General features: G+C 35.9%; 1 protein-coding gene across 4 annotated transcripts in view; it reads left to right on the top strand.

Annotated features, from left to right (window-relative positions):
* KMT2E (lysine methyltransferase 2E (inactive)) overlaps positions 1-22,006 on the top strand; it is a 98,616-nt gene that overhangs the window by 6,945 nt on the left and 69,665 nt on the right. For 2 of the 4 annotated variants that reach the window (XM_047695776.1, XM_047695773.1), the window contains exons 2-3: positions 15,314-15,386; positions 18,268-18,452. In XM_047695776.1, coding sequence (XP_047551732.1) covers positions 18,382-18,452 — 71 coding nt within the window. In that variant the 5' untranslated portion in view covers positions 15,314-15,386; positions 18,268-18,381. Of the gene's footprint in view, positions 1-11,532; positions 11,576-15,313; positions 15,387-18,267; positions 18,453-22,006 lie in introns of all 4 variants that reach the window. The other 2 variants (XM_047695775.1, XM_047695774.1) reach the window with 2 other exon arrangements.

The raw sequence follows: 22,006 nt of genomic DNA, 5'->3' as shown, positions 1-22,006 counted from the left end.
GCTGGGAGCCCGATGCGGGACTCGATCCCGGGACTCCCAGGATCATGACGTGAGCCGAAGGCAGTCCTCCAACCAACTGAGCCACCCAGGCGTCCCTCCATTTTTTTAATTTAAAAAAATACATATATTATATATAATTATATACACATATGCTGAGGAATACTGCCGAAACACCAAGATTTTTTCTGTTTTTGTTTTTTTATTTTTAAATAATTTCAGGCTTACAGAAGTTACGAGTAGTACAAAACTTCCCTTAAGCCCTTTACTCAAATCCCCTCATTTTTAACATTTTGTCATATTTACTTTATTATTTTCTCTGTGGATGTGAAAAGAAATTCTTAACTATTTGAGAGTAGATTGCATATATGATGCTGTCTTATACTTAAGTATGCATTTCCTAAGATCAAGTGTCTTAAGTAAGCAGAGTGGTTAAATTTAGGAAATTTAGCATTGATGTAATACTTTCATCTAGATTGTTGTCCATATTCCATTTTCATTGGCTCCCAGTTATGTCCTTTATTAGCACTTTTTTTCTGGTTTGGTTGCCAATTCAGTATCACAGATCGTGTTTAGTTCTCGGGTCTCTTAGTCTTTCATGATATTGGCAGGCTAGTCATTAAAGCAGTGTCCCTCAGTTGGGTTTACCTAAGGTTTCTTCATGATTAGATTCAGATTTTGGACTTTTTTCTGGAGTACTAGATAAGCAATATATGGGTTTTTTGTTTTGTTTAATCATCTGGATGCACTTAATATTTGTTTGCCTCTTATCAGTAGTTCATTTTAATTGCTTGGTTAAGGCGTGGTGTAGTTTCTCCATTGTATAGTTACTGTTTCTCTTTTTGCCATTATTAAGTAATTTGTGGGAAGGTATTTTGAGGTTGTGTAAATATTCTGTTCCCTGTCAGACTTTCCTAGATTCAGTGTCTATTGGTGATTCTTGCCAGAATAAGTTTTTACCATGTGGCTGCAAACACACCAAAGTTTTTAGCAGTGATTTGTGTCTGGGTAATTGGAATTATGGGAGTTTTCTTTTTTCTTCTGGTCTTTCTGTGAGACAGATGAATCGTTTTTGAAATCACACAGATTAAAATCCAATTTAAGGAAGGAAAGTGTAGATAATTTGGATAGTGTCAGATAGTGTCATTTTCTACACAAATGGGATTTAAAATAGCTTACTGAATGCTGTCCTAATTTGAAATTCAAAATACAGAAAATAAGTACATAGGTTGTTAAATTATTTTTTTAATTATAGTGTTCTAATTACTCATTTAGTTTTTAGAATTATTGCTAAATGAGCCTTGAGTTAGAGTTGTTTAGGTTTATGATTTGCTGCTAACGCTCGCATTTTGATATCTGAGACAATGCTGAAAATATATATACATATATGTATTTTTAAATTTTATTTATTTGACAGAGACACAGTGAGAGAGGGAACACAAATGGGGTGGTGGGGGGGAGGGAGAAGCAGGCTTCCTGTTGAACAGGGAGCCCGATGTGGGGCTTGATCCCAGGACCGGTAGATGGCTAACAACTGAGCCACCCAGGTGCCCCTGAAAATATGTATTTTAATTATGGTGTTATTCCCCTTTCTCCATTAAAAAAAAAAATCTTTGAAGTAATTCTTTTGAAAATTTTTTTCCTGAAATTATTGAGATAAGTTTTTTTAACATATATGCAAGTTTGTTCTTTTTTTTTTTTTAAGATTCTATTTATTTATTTGACAGAGATCACAAGTAGGCAGAGAGGCAGGCAGAGAGAGAGGAAGGGAAGCAGGCTCTCTGCTGAGCAGAGCCCAATGCGGGACTCTATCGCAGGACCTTGGGATCATGACCTGAGCTGAAGTGAAGGCAGCGGCTTTAACCCACTGAGCCACCCAGGCACCCAAGTTTGCTCTTCTAAAAAGGGTTGGTGAAATGGTACATTTAATAGAGCAGAGCATCAAACATCTATAACTCTTAGAACAAAGTGCTGTATGATTTTTGGAACAAATGTAGTACTCACTGTGGAAAAGTTCATTAGAACAAGAAAAGAATAAACAGGGAAAATACTTATTCAGACTTTAATTACACTATAATGATACTCTTATCAATTTGGCATATTTCTTCTTAGTGATAACAAAATATTGGTAGTCAAATTGGGTGGTGATTTGAATATTTTACTGATTTAAGCCCTGGGTAACATACTGAATGAAAATTACTAATTTCTTTGGAAATTTTCAGAGAAAATTGGGAGAAGAAAATTTTGAGACTTGTGGGTACTTACAGAGTGGAGATTACATTCTCTAAAACTTGAAATATCCTGGGGCGCCTGGGTGGCTCAGTGGGTTAAATCCTCTGCCTTTAGCTCAGGTCATGGTCCCAGGGTCCTGGGATCGAGCCCCACATCCGGCTCTCCGCTTGGTGGGGAGTCTGCTTCCCCCTCTCTCTCTCTGCCTGCCTCTCTGCCTACTTGTGATCTCTCTCTCTGTCAAATAAATAATAAAATCTTAAAAAAAAAAACTTGAAATATTCTTCTGATAAATTTAAGAACATATTTCAAAATAGGATTAATGAGATGATACACTTGAATCAGCATTTTGTAGGGGCTTAATTAATTTAAATCAACTTATCTGTGTCTTAAGAGGATGAAAGTTCAGTTTGTAGCACTACTAAATCATACTCTGTTGTCTTAAAAAAGTACAGGGTGAGAGGTGCAAAACAAATCTCATGATGAACTGAGGATTTTCTTTTAGGCCACAGCCCCCATGCTGGTTATGTAAAGTAGCATCATATTGACTGAAGCTAAGAAACTAGAGTTAGAAATGATTTCTGAGATTTTTTATTTAAATATTTTTCATTGTGGTCCAGGGACCACATGTATTATTTACGTGGTGCTCACTAAAGCAAACATTCTTGGGCCCCATTCCAGACCTACTTAATCACATCTAGTGGAGTTTTGTATTTGCATTTTAGTTGCTAGTCTCAGCTAGTTTTTACAGTGTTCTAGCTCTTCCCTTTTATTTTGCAAGTAGAACAGAAACCAGGGAGGTTAAATGATTTTCCTTAGCTCATATAGTCAGATAGTGGTTGATCAGGGTTTAAAATTTAGGTCACAATTCTTGATATTTAAACTTTTCCAGGAAACCATGCTGACTGTCCTCTTGAGAAGCCAGTCCACTATTTTTAGATTATCTGAATGAAGGAATACTAGTCTTTGTGCAGTGTCATGTGACAGACTATGTTTTGTGTTTCTTTACATCCCAATTCAAGATTATCTGTTGGTTTCCAGAACCCACGTGTTATTTGGATGAATCTCGGATTAGAATTTTAGCAGTACAAATTGTGATCAAGTTGTGGTGAGCCTTGAATGCCAGGACAGAAGATTATGGACTTTATGGGAGAGCTGCTGAAAAATTTGCTTTGGGGAGTGACATACTAGGACTTGATTATCCCCTCCAATTTTTAAGATTATGAAAGCAGTATATATTCATATTATATATGACTCAGTGATACTTCTTTAGAGGCAGTATTGCATAGGACTTAAAGTAGAAACTAGAACTATAATGAAACCAGATTGTATTGCCTTATGATCTTGGGCAAGTTACTTATCTTTTAGTGCCTTAGTTTTTTGATCTGCAAAATTGAGATAATAATAGAGCCTATCTTATAGAGTCATTTTGAGAATTCATTGAGTCAATAGGTGTACAATTCTTAGTAAGTTCTCCAGCTGTTTGTGTTGTAGCTGTTCCTGGAAAAAAAGTGAGTCTCTGATTCTATCCCCATTGTCTCATGTGCTGTACTGATCACTATTTATAGCTTTTATATATATACAAACACACACACATGCACACACATATATATAATTTATTTAATTTTCTTTTTGTATATTGTGTTTTTCCCAAAGCCTTTTATATAGATATTGTAGAGGATTCCTTAACTTTCACTTAAAAAATATTAGTGCCAGGGATTCCTGCATGGTGCAGTCGGTTAGGTGTCCACTCTTGGTTTCAACTCAGGTCATGATCTCAGGGTCCATTTTAAATTAAAAAAACAGTGTTTAAGGTATATGTAATTTTTTTTTTTTTTTTAAGGAAGACGTTTCCTTTTTTTTTTTTTTTTTTTAAGATTTTATTCATTTATTTGACAGAGATCACAAGCAGGCAGAGAGAGAGAGGGAAGCAGGCTCCCCGCTGAGCAGAAAGCCCAATGTGGGGCTCGATCCCAGGACCCTGAGATCATGACCTGAGTTGAAAGCAGAGGCTTAACCCACTGAGCCATCCAGGCACCCTAGTATATATAATTTTTTTTTTAAAGATTTTATTTATTTATTTGTCAGAGAGAGAGAGGGAGAGAGAGCAAGCACAGGCAGACAGAATGGCAGGCAGAGGCAGAGGGAGAAGCAGGCTCCCTGATGAGCAAGGAGCCCGATGTGGGACTTGATCCCAGGACACTGGGATCATGACCTGAGCCGAAGGCAGCTGCTGAACCAACTGAGCCACCCAGGCGTCCTGTGGTATATATAATTTTTAAATGAATCTCCATATTAACTGATGAACTCAACAAATTTCGAGTTCCTCTTGTCTATACATCCAGATTTTTTGGGGGGGGGGGTTGTATCTTGGAAATAAAATGCTCTTTTATGCTAACATCTTGATTTCAGACTTTGGTCTCTAGAATTGTTTATGATCATGTGCTGTACCATCCTTAAGAAACAAATCCACCCCTCTATTCCAGTTAACCTCAGTGAATCCCATTGCTAGACAACATACATGCAGCACACACCATATATACACAAATAAAAATAATTAAAATGCTGTTTCAGAATCTGTGTCTTGTCCTACTGGGGTTTATAGAATTCTGTCTAAATGAAATGACATTTCAAATGTCTATGGAATTGAATAGATGTGCTGATCTGTCAAGATCCCTTCGTTATTTTGTGAGATTTACTTTCTTTTTGTGAGATTTACATTCATTTCTTTAGGACTCTTCTGTTAATATTGTAAACTAGATTCATTTAGTGGCAAATAGTTGAACACCCTCTAATTGAAAGTGTTATGGTAGCTACTAATTTTGGCTTGCTGACCTTGCACATATTTCCTAAGGGAAGTAACTGTTGATTGTGTTGGCTAATAACTCTCGGATCAGTTTGTGTGGTTGCAAATTTTAGCCTGTAGTTTTTCGATACATTGTAACATGGTTGCTGTATGTTAGCAAAACCTATTAATTACACACTAATGTAGTAATTTTTTTATTTTATTTTATTTTTTTTTTAAAGATTTTATTTATTTATTTGACAGAGAGAGATCACAAGTAGATGGAGAGGCAGGCAGAGAGAGAGAGAGGGGGAAGCAGGATCTCCGCCGAGCAGAGAACCCGATGCGGGACTTGATCCCAGGACCCTGAGATCATGACCCGAGCCGAAGGCAGTGGCCCAAACCACTGAGCCACCCAGGCACCCAATTTTTTTATTTTTGAATTCCAAGTAAAAACTGGGAGATCTTAGGGACTTGGTATTGTGCCAGAAGACAAAAGTTCTTTTATTGTGTAGTTACTTTGAGAATATTTTATTTATCATTTAAATTGAATCCAGAATGATAATGGAGATTTGAAAGGAGTCTCTGCTGGTATAGCCTTTTATAAAAGGAGTCTCTGCTGGTATAAACTCTCACTTACAGGGAGTTTAAATTTTATGCCTCTTATATCCTGAGGTAAATTGTTCATTAAGGATTTGGAGAAAAGTATTTCTAGTTCAGCCCCTAACTTCGCACAGCAGTTTTTTCATGTACCAATGACGTTTATAAGGGTGGCCAGTTGGCTCAGTAAGTGTTGATTATTTTTTATCTATGTATATACATAATATTTTCTATTTGTAAAGACAAGTCTTTAAGTTGGAAAGTAAAAGTGGATGTAGCCTGTCTCATAGCAAATATGCTTGTCAATAACACTTTTATCTACCAGGTTCATTCTTGACATTTTATTTTACCCTTTATTGTACAGTTTCTCTGTGATTATATGCCTGTTCAAAACTAGCTACTCTAGGGTGCCATTGGGGTTGGGCCTCTGCCATCAGGTCAGGCCCTGGTTTCAGGGTCCTGGGATTGAGCCCTGCATCAGGCTCTCTGCTCAGTGGGGAGCCTGCTTCCCCCCTCTCTCTGCCGGCCTCTCTGCTTACCTGTGATCTCTCTCTCTGTCAAATATAAATAAATAAAATCTAAAAAAAAAGAAAAAAGACTGGCTACTCTAAAAGCTTGAATAAGACATAATAAGTTAATAAAGTTTGCATTTCTGAGTAATTTTCTTAATGGAGGCTTAGATCTACTAATTCCATAATTCATTCTTGTGAGATGCATAGACATTTTTTCCCTAAGCTTCAACTCTTTAGTTCTTAGGCACTGGTCTTTTCATTTCCGGGTTTTTAAATTTTGTTTTTCTATTTATATTAATATATGCAGAGGAAGAAGTTGATCATTGGATACTGTAAGTCTTGGGATTAAAAAGACTTGGGGGGGCACCTGGCTGGCTCATTGGGTTAAGTCTGTGCCTTCGGCTTAGGTCATGATCTCAGGGTCCTAGGATAGAGCCCTGCATCAGGCTCTCTGCTCAGCAGGGTGCCTGCTTCCCCCTCTCTCTCTGCCTGCTGCTCTGCCTACTTGTGACCTCTCTGCCTCTGTCAAATAAATAAATCAAAAAATCTTAAAAAAAAAAAAAGACTGGGGAAAATTTTGTAGAAATAAATGGTTTAAACATGGAAAGTATTTTTTCTTATTCATTTTGCTAGTCTCTTGCTGATTGTATAGTTTGTTGATACTTAGAAATTACTCTTTTTTAGATTTATAGCCAATATTTTAAACGTGGAATTTTAAGATCTTTTCAGATATTTACAATAATAGAGCTGCTATTTTTCACTAAGTGTCTTCAGTGGTCCACAGTTTTGTGACTGGGATTGATTAAATTATCATTAAATTGAGTAATGGGAACTTCATGCTTTTAATTCTAAGAGGGAAGGTGCTAAAATTCATACCAACTCTGCAAGGTAGATATTTTACCCATTTTTCATGAGAGACCTAGAGAGACTCAGAGTCGCATAGTTAAAGAGTGACTGATAAGGGGTCCCTGGGTGGTTAAGCATTGAACTCTTGAGTCTAGCTCATGTCACAATCTCAGGGTCATGAGATCGAGCCCCTCATCAGGCTCTGCACTGGTGTAGAACTGGCTTAAGATTCCTCCTCATTACCCCCCCACCTGCTTGCTCAATCCCTCTCTCTCAAAAAAAAAAAAAAGAAAAAAAAGGCCACTGATCAAGAATTTGAATTCAGATCATTTGAAAAAAATCTCAGCTCTCTATTGATCCTTATAAAGGACTAATTTTTGACTAAGTTATGAGAATACACAAATCATTATCAAAGGCAATTTACTTAAAACTACTCTGAGATACCTTTGATTGTATTATATTGCCCTAGCTCTTCAAAAGGGCCTTAAGGGCAACTTAATTTTGTTTAGTGCTCATTCCCAAGCACATAAACCAGTATATAGAACATGTTAAGGGACGCCTGGGTGGCTCAGTTGGTTAAGCAGCTGCCTTCGGCTCAGGTCATGATCCCGGCGTCCTGGGATCGAGTCCCACATCGGGCTCCTTGCTCGTCAGGGAACCTGCTTCTCCCTCTGCCTCTGCCTGCCATTCTGTCTGCCTGTGCTTGCTCTCTCTCCCTCTCTCTCTCTGACAAATAAACAAATAAAATCTTAAAAAAAAAAAAACATGTTAACATATATGTGTTAAATGGATAAATTTTAGTTTATTTTATTGCATTTTAAATTAATAGAATAGTTACCCTGTACTCTGGGGAAGTGCTTAAGAATAAGCAAGATTTCTTCCATTGTTTGGAGACCAGGTATTCAGAAGTCAATGGTGGCAAGCTGGAAGGGTTGTTGATTATTGGAAGTTATTCAGATGGTGAAGATGATGGTGGGAGCCATGGAAACTGAGGAAAAATGGATCTGGAACACTGAAGAGGCACAAAAGGCTTGTTGAGCAAGTATAACAGGAGACTAGAAAAAAGAAGGATTAAAAAGAACTAGGGGAATGGGGTACAAACAAAAAATGGAATGCAAAGTGTGGAAGAGATTCAGTTTGTTTGGTTTTTGCAGTGATGGCAGATGTTTGGATAGATACATACCCTATAGATGGCTAGGAATAGGAATTCAAAGAGGAATGAATGGTGAAATCCAGTGTGGGTGGAGATTAATAATAGGGAGGATTGAGCCTTGAGAGACTCCACATTTTAAAAAGTAATAAGAGAAAGAAACAATTAAAAAAAAAAGTTCCAGAAGGAAATCAATAATGTTGTTCTCTGACAGGTATTTTGCTTTGTTTTGAGATATGTTCCTGTTTATCTAAAAGAGGGAGGAAGGGATTGAATGTGTTAGGGTGAGGAAAAATATGATTTAATCCAGAATAATTTTAGGTGGTATCTTCACTGCCACGACCTGGGCTTTGATAGCTAAAATGTAAATATTAGTTCTTGGTAAAGGGTAAAGTAGATGATACAGTTTTGAGAACTAAGCATCTAATAGCTATTTCAAGTAATGGGTCAAATGTAAGCTAGTAGCTTAAAAAAATATAGTAACATTCTTTGGGAAGTTAGGAGATTAGGGTGGAGCAGGTTTTATAGCTGGGATAGTTTTTTGAGGTAGCCTGGCCAAATTTTTGTTTATAGAGGAGGAAACAGCCCTCAGGAGGTTGATCTAGAGACCTTAATGCTAGTGTGGGTTTTTTTTTTTTTAAGATTTTATTTATTTGACAGAGATCATAAGTAGGCAGAGAGGCAGGCAGAGAGAGAGAGAGAGGAGGAAGCAGGCTCCCTGCTAAGCAGAGAGCGCAATGCAGGACGGGATCCTGGGACCCTGAGAATATGATCTGAGTCGAAGGCAGAGGCTTAATCTGAGCCACCCAGGTGCTAGTTTTGTAGCAGAAAAGTCTAAGTTGGGAAATTGGGAATGCTTCCAAGGAAGTGTAGTAAGTATTTACATAACTCTTGAAGGTTTAATAAGGTTTTTGTTGGTGGGATGGACAAAAATGAAGGACTATTACTGTAGAAAATTTGAAGGGGAATGAGCGAAGTTATGCCAACAGTAGTAAAAAGACTGGCAGTCAGAGAATTTATGTATTGGAACAGGGTTACCTGGTAATGTCAAGATTAGGAACTTAACTGTAATTACTGTGAGCTGCTATGCTTTTGTGAAGAGGGCAAAATTAGGATACTAGTGCGTTTTGAAGTATATCTGTTCAGTGTCTAAGCAATTGTTACAAAGGGCTTTTTAGAAAATAAGACATCCAGGCCACATCCCAGACCCACTAAATCAATCTGTGGGAATGAGGCCTAGGAATCCATCATTTCCAAGTCCAGACCCCAGTATATGAAAAGTAGCAATTTGTGGGTTTATGTTTGAGAACCACTGGTTTAAAGGTCAAGTTAGAAAGGAAAAGAGACCGCTTAAAAAATTGCTCTGGCAGCCCAGGTCTGAGATAATAAAATGTAGACGGTAGAACCTGAAAGATTTGTTTAAATCCTATTCATTAGATTTGATACATACTGTTTTTAGTTAGGGAAGTAAGAGAGGACTCAAGATCTCTAGTCTGAAAGAAATGATTCAAAATAGTGATTGAAGGTGTACTTAGTTAATCCTGGAGAGGACATTGTTTTACTTGAGACTAGAATGAAGAATGAGAGAATAAAATTATTACCAGCTTTAATTGTTTCAAGAATTATGCCCTTATATGGTGGGATACTTATTTAAAGTCTGAAAAAGCAAGAATGAACCAGCCTAACAGTCTGTATAGGTTGACTGAAAGATAAATGCAGTTTTTTTGTTGTTTTTGTTTGTTTGTTTTTTAATAGAGTAGACTCCGGCACTACTTTTGGAAGCTTATTTTTTCTTTTCTGCTTTGGGCAGGTAGAGTATACCAGTGAAATAAGTTTTTCATGTCATATGTTGAGTCAGTAAGTATTTTCTTTTAACCAGTGATTTTTGAGCTATTCTCCAGGAAGCTGTATGCTTTTCATGGAACTTAACTGGTGGGTGGTAGGACATACAGGCAGGAGCATACCCCTGCCACCCTCTTTAACCACAGACATAGCAAATGTGGTACAGATGCCTGTTGTACCTGTTCACAGACATTACTGATCACTTGAGGCCTCCTGCTATTGTATCTGGCTGTGGCCTCCTTAACATAGTACTTCAAGTTGACATTAGCAATCGTTGGGGAAAGCATAGGAGATTCAAGCTATTTTTCAATCTGGAGTCAAAATACATGCTTAGATTTCACATGGGGCACCTGGGTGGCTCAGTGGGTTAAGCCTCTGCCTTCAGCTCAGGTCATGATCTCAGGGTCCTGGGATGGGGCCCCACATCGGGCTCTGTGCTCAGCGGGGAGCCTCCTTCCTTCCCTCTCTCTACCTGCTTGTGATCTCTCTCTCTCTCTCTCTGTCAAATAAATAAATAATCTTAAAAAAAAATACATGCTTAGATTTCACTGTATAATGTTATTCGTAAAAAAGTTTCTATCAGTACTCAAAAGTTTGAAGGCCACAATTTAAATGTCATTTTAGAAAATTAAGTTTTAAATTTTGAAGTAATGTAGAGTTACATGCATTTGTAAGAAATAATACAGAGAGGGATCCCTGGGTGGCTCATTTGGTTAAGTGTCTGCCTTTGGCTCAGGTCATGATCCCTGAGTCTCCCAGGATCAAGCCCTGCATTAGGCTCCCTGCTCAGTGGGGAGTCTGCTTCTCCCTCTGCCCTCCTCTGCCTTGTGCTCATGCATGCTCTCCCTCCTTCCCCCCCAACCCACACACATAAATAAATAAAATCTTAGAAAAAAATACAGAGAAACTATTTTTCCTTTATGCAATTTCCCTCAATGGTAGCATCTTGCAAAACTGTAGTACAGTGTCACGGCCAGAATATTGATACTGATAGAGTCTATTCACTTCGGATTTCCCCAATTTCACTGTGTGTGCGTGTGTGTGTGTGTGTGTGTGTGTGTTTAGTTCCTGGCATTTTTATCACATGTAGGTTCCTGTATCCACTACCACACTCAAGATACAGAACATTTCCATCTCTACAAGAATCCCTGGTGTTACCCTCTTACAGCCACACTGATGTGTGTTCTGTTTCTATAATTTGTCATTCAAGACTCTTTTGTAAATGGAATTACATGGTATGTGATCTTTTTGGGATTGGCTTTTTTATTTCACTCAGCATAATTTCCTTGATATTCATCCAAGTTGCATGTATCAGTAGTTCCTTTATATTACTAAGTAGTGTACCGTTTAATATCATTTTCTCATTTTCTCATTTGATAGGTTACCCCATAGGACATGCAGCCTCAGACTTTTCCTTTAAATCTGTAGTACACGTCTCTCCTTTTCTTTTGTTAACTTCCCTGATTCTGTTTTCTCTTAATATCTCAATCACCATCTCCATGAGCGCTGTTGGGAGCACAGTTAAAAAATTACTAATGTGGATAGCAACTTTTTTTTTTTTTTTTTTACAGAAGGACGTTGTACCCATGAAGTATGTGGTATTATGCTTTACAGGTATGATGCTTCACATATGTGATGCTTTACATTGAAGCATGTGGTATTACTGCTTTTGTTTGTAAAAGTAAGCTATTAAGGAATTTGGGAAGGTGATTCTTAACTTTGAAGATTTTTTTCTTCTGCACTTGTATTGTGAGCAGTAAATTCCAAGATATGTAGTTGTGGGCCATATTGAAAATAGAAAGTGGCAATAGATAACTGTTTTAGCAGGAAATAGCTTTTGTTATATTCTCAGGTATGAGTATAGACGAAACTCTCTAAGTGCAGTTTTGTGTGTATGGGAAACAGATTGTATTTTTATACCTAGGGACAGTCTAACCTGTCAGATCTTACCAGTCACTGAATTGCTTTTTATTTTATTTTAAAAAATATTTTATTTATGAGAGAGAGAGAGAGAGAGAGAGCGCGCGAGCAAGCATGAGTAGGGAAACTGATGTGGGGCTTGATCCCAGGACCCTGGGATCATGACCTGAGCCGAAGGCAGATGCTGAACTGACTAAGCCACCTAGTTCCCCCTAAATTGCTGCCTTAAAAGGCCACATTTTATACTGAAGTTTAGTGATCCCCAACACTTTGGGAGATAAATACTCCTCAAAAAAGCATCGTACATTAAAAAATTGATAGTAATGAATTAATTTTTTTAGCTTATAGGTGCTTTGGGGTGGGGAAGGAGGAATGTACCAGTGTTCAGAAGTTTTCCAGAAACCCTAGTAGAAAGAATGGTACCCCATTTTATAATGCCAGACAAATAGTTCACTATATTGTATTCATACATGTATTTTAAGAATTAATGGACTTCATCTTTTAGAGTAAGTGTAGGTTCACTTCAAGACTGAGAGGAAAGTATAGATTTCCCACGTGCCTCCTCCTGACCCAAGTACAACCTTGCTCATTGTCAGTGTTCCTCATTATTATGGTACATTTGTTACATTTGATGAACCAGCAGTGAAACATCCTTATCAACCAGAGTGTATAGTTCACATTACAGCTCACTCTCTGTCTTCCATGTTTTCTTTTTTTAAAGGTTGTTTTTAATACTTTAATACCCTTTTTTCAAGTTTATTTATTTGATTAGTAATCTGTGCACCCAGTGTGGGGCTCAAACCCACAATCCTGAAATCAGGAATTGCATGCTCTTCTTACTGAGCCAGCCAGGCACGCTGGCCAGAAATTCTTAATAGTTGACTTGACTTTTGCAAGTATAATAGTTGAGAATTGTTCTCCAGTACTCATTCTTAAGGACTTTTATAAATATTTAGTTCCCAGAAATTTTATCTGATCATCATAGCTAATACTGAGTGCCACACACAGTCTTTAAAACAATTCAGAAATACATGTTCTATGATTATTCCTGTTCATAGATGAGGCGCTAAATTAAGGCTTTGAGAGAATAAGTAACCATTATTAGTAAGTGTGAATGTGAATGAATGTGAAAATGTGAATGTGAAAGAATGTGAAAGCTGAAGCATTGCTACTTTGACATTGAGTTTAGTAGTAATGGGATTATATTAAATATGATACAGTAAAACACTGAGACTTTTACAGAACCAGAAGATACACTTTCTGAACATTGAATTTTATATTATAGGTTCCATTTTTCAAGTAGGTCCACCAGCGTTAACCCTGGCACAAGAATACAGATTTTCTTAGAAATTTCATTTGCTACAAAAGGATTATAATGGGGTGCCTGGGTGGCTCAGTGGGTTGAGCCGCTGCCTTCGGCTCAGGTCATGATCTCAGGGTCCTGGGATCGAGTCCCGCATCGGGCTCTCTGCTCAGCGGGGAGCCTGCTTCCTCCCCTCTCTCTCTGCCTGCCTCTCTGTCTACTTGTGATCTCTGTCTGTCAAATAAATAAATAAAATCTTTAAAAAAAAAAAGGATTATAATGTAGGTTGGTGAGATTGCTTCTAGGAACCAAGTGGTGGTTTAAAGGGGATTCAAGTTAAAAGTTAACTGGTTAGATAGGTGGTCTTTACTTAAATAGTTTTGTATAAGGAATTGAGTTATATATTAGTAATCTCAAATTTGTATATTACTTGTATATTACTTGTAAATTACTTGTATATTAGTAATCTCAATTTGAAGCACAAATTTGTTCGTGAAAATAGAGAATTTGAATATTCTATGATGATGTCCTTTGCACTGTCCCTGAAATATTTTAAATCCAAATTTTAGACTTTGAGCTATAGGTCTCCTCTTTTGTAGTATTTTAGTGCATTGTTGTAGAATGCATGTAAGTTGAGTAAGTAGATCAAGTTTGGGGGAAGAGCAAGGTGGGTTTCATTACTGTTCTTTCAGTGTGCTGGAATAAATGTGGTCCAGATGTCCTAGAGTGCAACACTTACGTATTTATTTAATTTCTCCTCTTTTTGAGAAAGGCAGTTGTCAATTTTTTCCTCTTAATTGTAAACAACAGTCATCTAGCAAATTTTAATTTCAGGCAAACTAATGTGTAGGTTCTGGAATCAGACTGCTAGCATTCCAGTCTTGATTCTCCTATTTATTAGTGATAGAACTTTACAGAAGTTTAATCTCTCCACTTTGTCTGTAAAATGGGGGTAATAAATATACCCCCACCATAGGTTTGTGATGATTAAGCATTGCAAGCACTCGGTATTTGTTATTGCTGTCAGAACCTCTGTTTGGGGAGATTTGAGTATTAGGTCAGTGCTTGTAGAGCACTGTCTGATAATAATATTAACCCAGTTTGAGAAGTAATTCATTCTGTTGTCAAAATTATTTTTTGTTGCTTTTTGGAATATGATATTCAGTGGTTAGATTATCAGGAGTGATCTCCTAATATACTTGTGATTGTATGATTTAAACTGTAAGATCATCAGCCTAACCTACCTCCATTTATAGTTGAAGCCCAGAGTAGTGAAATGACTTGTCCAGAGTTTCATAGGTAATACTTGGTAATAGATCTCGATCAACCAGTATTTTTTTTTTTTTTATTATACCTTAGCTAATTGCTACAGAGGAAAGAAATCTTATATTCATAGTGAGGGCAGTTTAATTTCTAATTTATAAGGAAATCTTATGTATGTGGTCCCTCACAATTTCTTTCAAGTTTCTTTATTTCATTTTCATTAGTAATTTAGCCAAAAATTCACCAGCTTATTAGTGATACATGTCCAAAACACAAACACTGATTTAATTCTAATATTTTTTGAACTGTGTATAAGGTACTTATAAGGGACAGAAAGATAATAAATGACTCTTCAAAGAGATTTTGTTAAATTGGGCACTTTTATTCATAATTTTAGAAAAAAAATTTCCTCATATTTTCATCCTTCTGCATTTGGGTATGATATTCATCTTTTCAGTGGTATTTTTTGCCTTCTGAGCATGGGCTTAAAAGCAGCCTCAGCCTTCCAGTTTTTCTCATAGACTGTTTTGTAATTGCTTTTCCTAGCTTTTCATCTTGTTTTTCCTACTTTAGAGTTTTGTTTTTGTTTTGGTATTGTTGCCTTTGCTTTGCTAAATCTGTATTTAATATTGTATTTTCTCAGTTTCTGTCCAGTTTGATTTGGTATTTAGCTTTAATTGTTGCCTTTACTGTGTTTACACTCATTTGTATAAAGAAGTGAAGGATAAATTTTTTTTTTTTTTTAAGAATTAGCTTCTGTCTTTGTGTGAGTCCCTTTGGTTTTAGGTGCCATATTAGACAGACGTACCTATAATTTTATGCCATTTAAAAACAGCTCAATACTCCTGTGTTCACTTGGTTTTTAGGTCTATTCTGGATAGCAGGTTTTGTGAAGACATTTATTCTTTCTTCGACCTCAGATTTGCCAGACATCTCATGGTATTTCCTTTTACATTATTTCTTTAATGGCTGCCATTTATTCTCAGTGTGCTTTGTATATATTTTACTTGATAGTTGGAAAATCAGTTTCTTGATTCGCATATAAGCTGTGAAAGCTTTGTGGTAATTGTTTGGATAGTGTTGAATTGTTGAATTTCCACTAGTTGTGAGTGTGTTGGAAGCTCACACCTTTTCCGCTTATTACCTTGGCTTTCCGTTCTTATTTTTAAAGAAGTAATGATTTCACCCTAATGAATTTATGATTTTATTAAGTATCAACTATATTTTTAAACAGTGTGAGTTTTCTGGCTAGAGTTTTTGATATTAATGAATACAGTGAAATATTTGCCATTTTATGGTCTCAGTAGCTGGGACCTCTTAGCTTCTAACCTTTTGTGAATAAATTACTGAGATTTTCCCTGTTAAGTCAAATTCAGTCTATGGTTCTGTTTCAATTGGGATGATGTGTCTATCTTGGGGATTAGCATCTGTGTTTTTAGAGTGATGTATTTGTGGAGAAGGTATCATGTAATTGCTGTTATAGCACTTAATTCTAGAGGTTGGCAACTCATTTGGCTAATGAGGCCAGGGCTGCAGTTTCATCTTAGGTGCTCTAATTCATTCACCAGTCCCTTAATAGAGTGTTAACGCTGCAGGCATTGTGCAGCGTTTGAGAGATAGGCCGTAATCACACAGACACAAGCTATTGGCTGAAATAGGCTCATGGCAAGCTCTTCATTGCTGTTTAAAAATAGTTCAAATGTAGTTTATTGAGTGTATATTTTATAAAAATGGAGCATACTATTGAAAACATACTCAAGTAGATTCTTTAGGTTGGACATATTACTCATTTACGTAAAGGAGTACATAACAATTTGATTTCTGCTTTCTTGTTTCTGCCTCTGATTAAAACAAACAAAAATGGCACTACTAAATATTTAACAACATACACCTGAAATGTAAGACTTCTTATGAGTCTGATGTAAAGATAAGCTGAGCTGAAGAAAACATCTACCAAATAGATCCTAACAACAAGGAAGAGAATTTTTTTTTTTTTTTAGGTTGTAGTTGTTACCTGTTGTTAGGCTCATGTCTTCAGCATTTAAAAGAAATACACAATGAGGTACCATTTGAATGAACAAACTTACAGTTTGGTATTACTTGCATTTTGTTAATTAGAAATTTTTATAGCTTTATGTGGCTTTCATGAAGTAACTCTGATATGGTCAGGTGTAGAAAAGAAGGTGGGACAGCTTTTCATTTTTCCTTTTTCTCATTCTGCTTTAATTATTTTTAGAGAATGATTTTAATTTGATGGAGCAAACTATAAAAACATGGCAAGTTGAAAACTGTAATTACTTTAGTTTCAAAAGCTATTAGAAGATTCACTTTAAATGAAGTCTAGAGAGCTTTTCCATGAAAGAAGAGCAACTCTTCTTACGTGACTGCCACATGTTGATTGCCAAAAAAATTGAAGTGCTGTGTACAAAAATGCTTTGCATTCATTATTTAATTTTCTTCTCAGAAACCCTATGAGGATAAATTCCCATTTTATGAACAAGGAACCTGAGGCTTAGGTTAAATAACTTGCCTGGCTCACACATCTAGTGAGCGTTAGAGATACGTCCAGTGCTTCTGTTTTTAACTTTTAGGTGCAAAAGCCTGTTATTGTGTACTTTTATTATAATATCTTATAATCTAGTAGGTCTCCCCCAGTTATACATGGTTTAAAAATAGAGGCTAGTTTTCTTGGAGAATTCAAACTACTGTTACCACTTTATTCCCTGTTTTGGTATTTACTCCAATAAGGTATGAGCTCACAGTCTGCATTATTTGAGAAATAGGAATTAACCTGAATTAGGTATTCTCGAGGTTACTTGTAAAAATTAAAAAAATTAAAAATAAATACAAGAATTGCTGTTTGAAGAAAGCTTGCTCTTCAGTATTTCAGGTATAACATGGCAAAAAATGATGTTGACTGTTGCTCTTTTCCTGTTTATAGGATTGTCTTTCTGTTTTGTTCCTGACTTGTACTATTTTATTATTTGAAAGATTTTGAGTAGATACTTCACGGAGAGTACCATGTACAAATGTTATACAGTGAATTAGATTAGAAGCATTGATGTTAAAGCTGAATATATTTTGTTACTTGGTAAATGTGTTTAAAAACAATGAAGTATATTAGTTAAGAAATAGCCTGTATTAGGGAACATTAGTTCTAGGGAGTTGATACTAACTGAAGAAATGGAGAACTCCCTCAGTAGACCTATATTTACGTAGTATAGAAAATGATAACCACTTTAAAGCAGTGGGTTTTATTACAAATAAAATAGCTTTGCTTTTATACATATATAAACAATAGAGAGGAATTGGTTCAAATCCTGGGTTTATTTCTTCAACTGAGCAGCCTTGTTTAAGTTTTTTAATCTTTCTTGGTTTTGTGATCCTCAATGGTAAAAGATCCCTATCTCCAGCTGTAAGGATTAAATAGATGATCCATCTAAAAGCATAATATGATGCTCAGTCCATAGTAAGTTCTCAGTATTTGTTAGTTTAGATCACTTTCTGAACCGGAAGACTTGTTTTAGATACTAGTGCTGTAAGAAATTCCATTTTATCTTTCAAAATGAGTAATATTTGTTGGTTCTTCACTAAGCAGTACACCTTAGTTAATCTTTCTTTTGGTATTTTAAATTCATTCCCAAAGGGAGATTTTGATTTAGAAACTTCCTTCAGTCTCCCTGAGCACATTCCAGTATATATGGATATTTTAATGAAGAATGCTTTCTTCATGTTTTTTACTTACTGTTTTAATAGTATGACTGTGTTAGGAATATGAAGGTGATCTTTAACTTTTTGTTCCCCTTCTTTTTTTAAACAGGGTTTGTGGATGCACTTAGATGTTTGCAATGAGCACTGTGGCTGGCATGCCCCAGTGTTTTGGATACCAATGCATAGGACTCCATAGTAATCGAATTTACCAGAGGCGAACGTCATGAGCATAGTGATCCCTTTGGGGGTTGATACAGCAGAAACATCATACTTGGAAATGGCTGCAGGCTCAGAGTAAGTATTTAAATTAAAAGTATTTTGGATAGGAAAGGCAAAATATTTTATACAGTTATTTTAGCACAACCAAGCCATGGTTGATTTGCATTTATATTTTTTCTCATTTTAGATTCTTATTAAAAACAAAATATCAGAAGGTTAAAATTCCTTTAACTAAGTTACTTTTTAAAACAATTCTTCAGCCAAATGCTGTATCTTTTCTAATTCCTTTTGTCTTTTCTGTCTGCTAACTGTCAACCTCAAGAATCAAGATCTAATGGGTGCCTGGGTGGCTCACTTCATTTTGGCATCCAACTCGATCTCAGCTCAGGTCTCGATCTCAGGGTCGTGGGTTCAAGATTACTGTTGTTTTTTTATATTGTAAGATTTGTCATGTTTATATTGGAAAAGTAATTTGGTTTTAAATTTGAATATTTGAAAAAAAATCTGAATATTTGAAAATATTGTAGGATCCGTTTAAATGTGGAATTTGCTTTTTTTTTTAAGTTGAGTTGAAAAAACTTCAAACCATTTTTAAATAAGAGAAAGGGATTATTTTCTGCTGTATGATTATTTTGATAACCTTTGCTTTTATGAGAGCCATTTCTGATGGATTTAGTGAAAGGTTCTTACCCTGACTCCAGACTATTTGGTCTAGGCAGTTGTGCATATAGATTTCATTATATTTTGTTTTTGAATGACCAGCCACTTTAATAGTAGGTTATATTGGCTGTGAGGATTAATTGATTGTTTTTGGAAATTACAAGGGATTCAAGTAGCAGTGTTTGACGCATAGAAAGATGCATATGTTTGTTCTCTGTCTTAGTGAATAGATATATTGTGTCTAATGGGACTCTGATCAGAAAGCTGATCTTAATAGAATTTAAGTTTGAAAAAGGAAATTTATTTATTTTAGGGTCTCTAAAACTGATACATAAGAGGATAAAAATGCTATTTATTCTCCTTTTGCTGTTGTTTCATGTGGTCTGAAGTGTTTCACCACTTCTGTTTATGCCATTGGGAAAACCCTAGAGATGCTCTCTATTGTTTCAGTAATATATTATACAGTCTGTGTAACTGTATGATTGTTGTAATATAGTTTTTAAAAGCCATTATGTTTTTTGCACTATGTATAAATTATTTTTGTCATAAAATAATAGATTCCTAATGGGGCACTCTGTGACAGTTGCTTTGCCATTATTCTGCCCAGATAGGGATACTGTTGGAAGGAAAGATCCTGGAAGCAGTGCTTGGGAAACAAAGGGTTCTGAGTCTAAAGTACTGTTTTTTCTTAATATGAAGTATCTGGTAGATGCAAATCCATATCTGATAATACTTAAAGGCACTTATTGGTAAAGATTCTTTGCTTCCTAAATAGAATCACCTCTTAAGTTCTTTTCTTTAAAACAATAGTCTTTTAAGCAATTACTATAAGGTGTAATTTCTGAAATTTATATACAGGGTAGGAATTTGTCTAGTATACAGTATGAGATGCATCTGTGTTTTGTTGGCATGTCTAGTATTTGCTCTTGAAAATAATTCACAGAGTGGAAGGCATTATACAGTTAAAAGGGAATGAATAATACAGTGAAAGAGGACAGTGTAGGGAACAGCTTCCTGTTTTTTTAATTGAATATATTTATTAGAATACTTAAGAAGTATGATTTATATTATGGCGCCAAAACTTTTTGGGTACAAATATGGCCATTTTGATTATGGGAAAATGATCAATTTGTAAGTAATTACAGAATGACTGTCTTTCTATTTTAGGAAATTATTTTTTTTTCTATTCCACATACAGGTGTATATTTTTTTTTAAAGGTTTTATTTATTTATTTATTTATTTGACAGAGATCACAAGTAGGCAGAGAGGCAGGCAGAGAGAGAGGGAGAGGGAAGCAGGCTCCCTGCTGAGCCGAGAGCCCGATGTGGGACTCGATCCCAGGACCCTGAGATCATGACCTGAGCCGAAGGCAGCGGCTCAACCCACTGAGCCACCCAGGCGCCCCCATACAGGTGTATATTGCTTGGGCATAGCTTCCCCTACTTAGTGGGCACAGAAAGTATAGCTAGTGCCAATGTTTACTATGGGACAACCATCAGAATTTTTGTGGTTTAATTTTCAAGCTTTTAAATTCCCTTTTTAAATATAAAACCTGGAAGCTTAAAAAGAGCCTTAAATAATATTTTCCTTGCTTCCCACAGAAATGAAGCTTTTAGAGTTGTTTTTATAAGAAATTTTGATGTAATTAATGCAGTGCTTTCTTTTTATTTCAAATACAGAAAAGTTGTGTAAGATGGAGGATGCGGGGGGAATGGTGCATGGAACTTCCCTCTCTATTTCTTTACCTTCTGTGAAGCTGCATAATTATTTCAAACTAAAATGTTTTTAAGAGAATTACATTTTATTGTATACATGTGGCTAGATAATAATAATTATACATAAGTATTTTTAAAAAAGAAGATTGTACGAACCATGAGAGACTATGGACTCTGAGGAACTAACTGAAGGTTTTGGAGGGGAGTGGGGTGGAAGGTTGGGTGAGCCTAGTGGTGGGTGTTGTGGAGGGCACGTACTGCATGGAGCACTGGGTGTGGTGCATAAACAATGAATTCTGGAACACTGAAAAATTAAATAAATAAAAATAAAGAAAAAAGATTGTGCTGCTAAAATACAGTCTACCACTAATAAACTATTTTAAAATTTAGGAGATACTCAGTGATTGTTTATTGAGTGTGTTATATACTAGACCATATTTATACTAGCTTCTAAGGCTATAAAAGAGAATTTATTGGATTACTTATTTATCTAGTTTATCTGTAGCATTTTATAGACAGGAAATTTGAAGTTTGAATGTCTAGTTTAGGATCTCTGAAGAATGGGTTTGCTAAGCCCTAGTCCATTATTTCCATACTTGGTAACATTTGCTGTTGAATTATTGTGTCTCTAAAATAAAACTCATTAGTCTTACCAAGTCCAGCTTCTTCTTTTTTACTTTTTTTTTTTTTTTTTTTTTGCTCTTCTCATCACTAAGTTTTGAAAAACCTTAGGTTTTTTTTGCCTTTCTTTCAAAGTTAGGGATCTTGTATTTTACTTCTTTCTGTTCCCTATTACTTGCCAAGATTGGCTCTCTACCTAAATGTTTGCACTAAAAAAAAGAGTAACTTTAAAATATTTTATGAGTGTGCTCGCTTCGGCAGCACATATACTAAAATATTTTATGAGTAACTGACCAGTGAAGATTGATAGACTATTGTTCAGGTATATCTGCTTTAATAATAAGAATAAAATTTAAAAATTTTTGTTTCATTAGCCTAAGTATTTTTAAATTTTATTTATTTATTTTTAAAAAGATTTTATTTTATTTGACAGCGAGAGAGGCAGTGAGAGAAGGAACACAAGCAGGGGGAGTGAGAGAGGGAGAAGCCGGCTTCCCGCAGAACAGGGAACCCGACATGGGAAGTATCGATGCAGGGCTCCTGGGATCATGACCTGAGCCAAAGACAGATGCTTAACGACTGAGCCCTCCAGCCACCCCTAGCCTAAGTATTTTTTTAAAGGAGTTATAAAC

Source organism: Lutra lutra, chromosome 11, assembly GCF_902655055.1.
Source record: "Lutra lutra chromosome 11, mLutLut1.2, whole genome shotgun sequence".
NCBI classification, from domain to species: Eukaryota; Metazoa; Chordata; class Mammalia; order Carnivora; family Mustelidae; genus Lutra; species Lutra lutra.
This window is presented reverse-complemented; position numbering and strand designations above follow the sequence as displayed.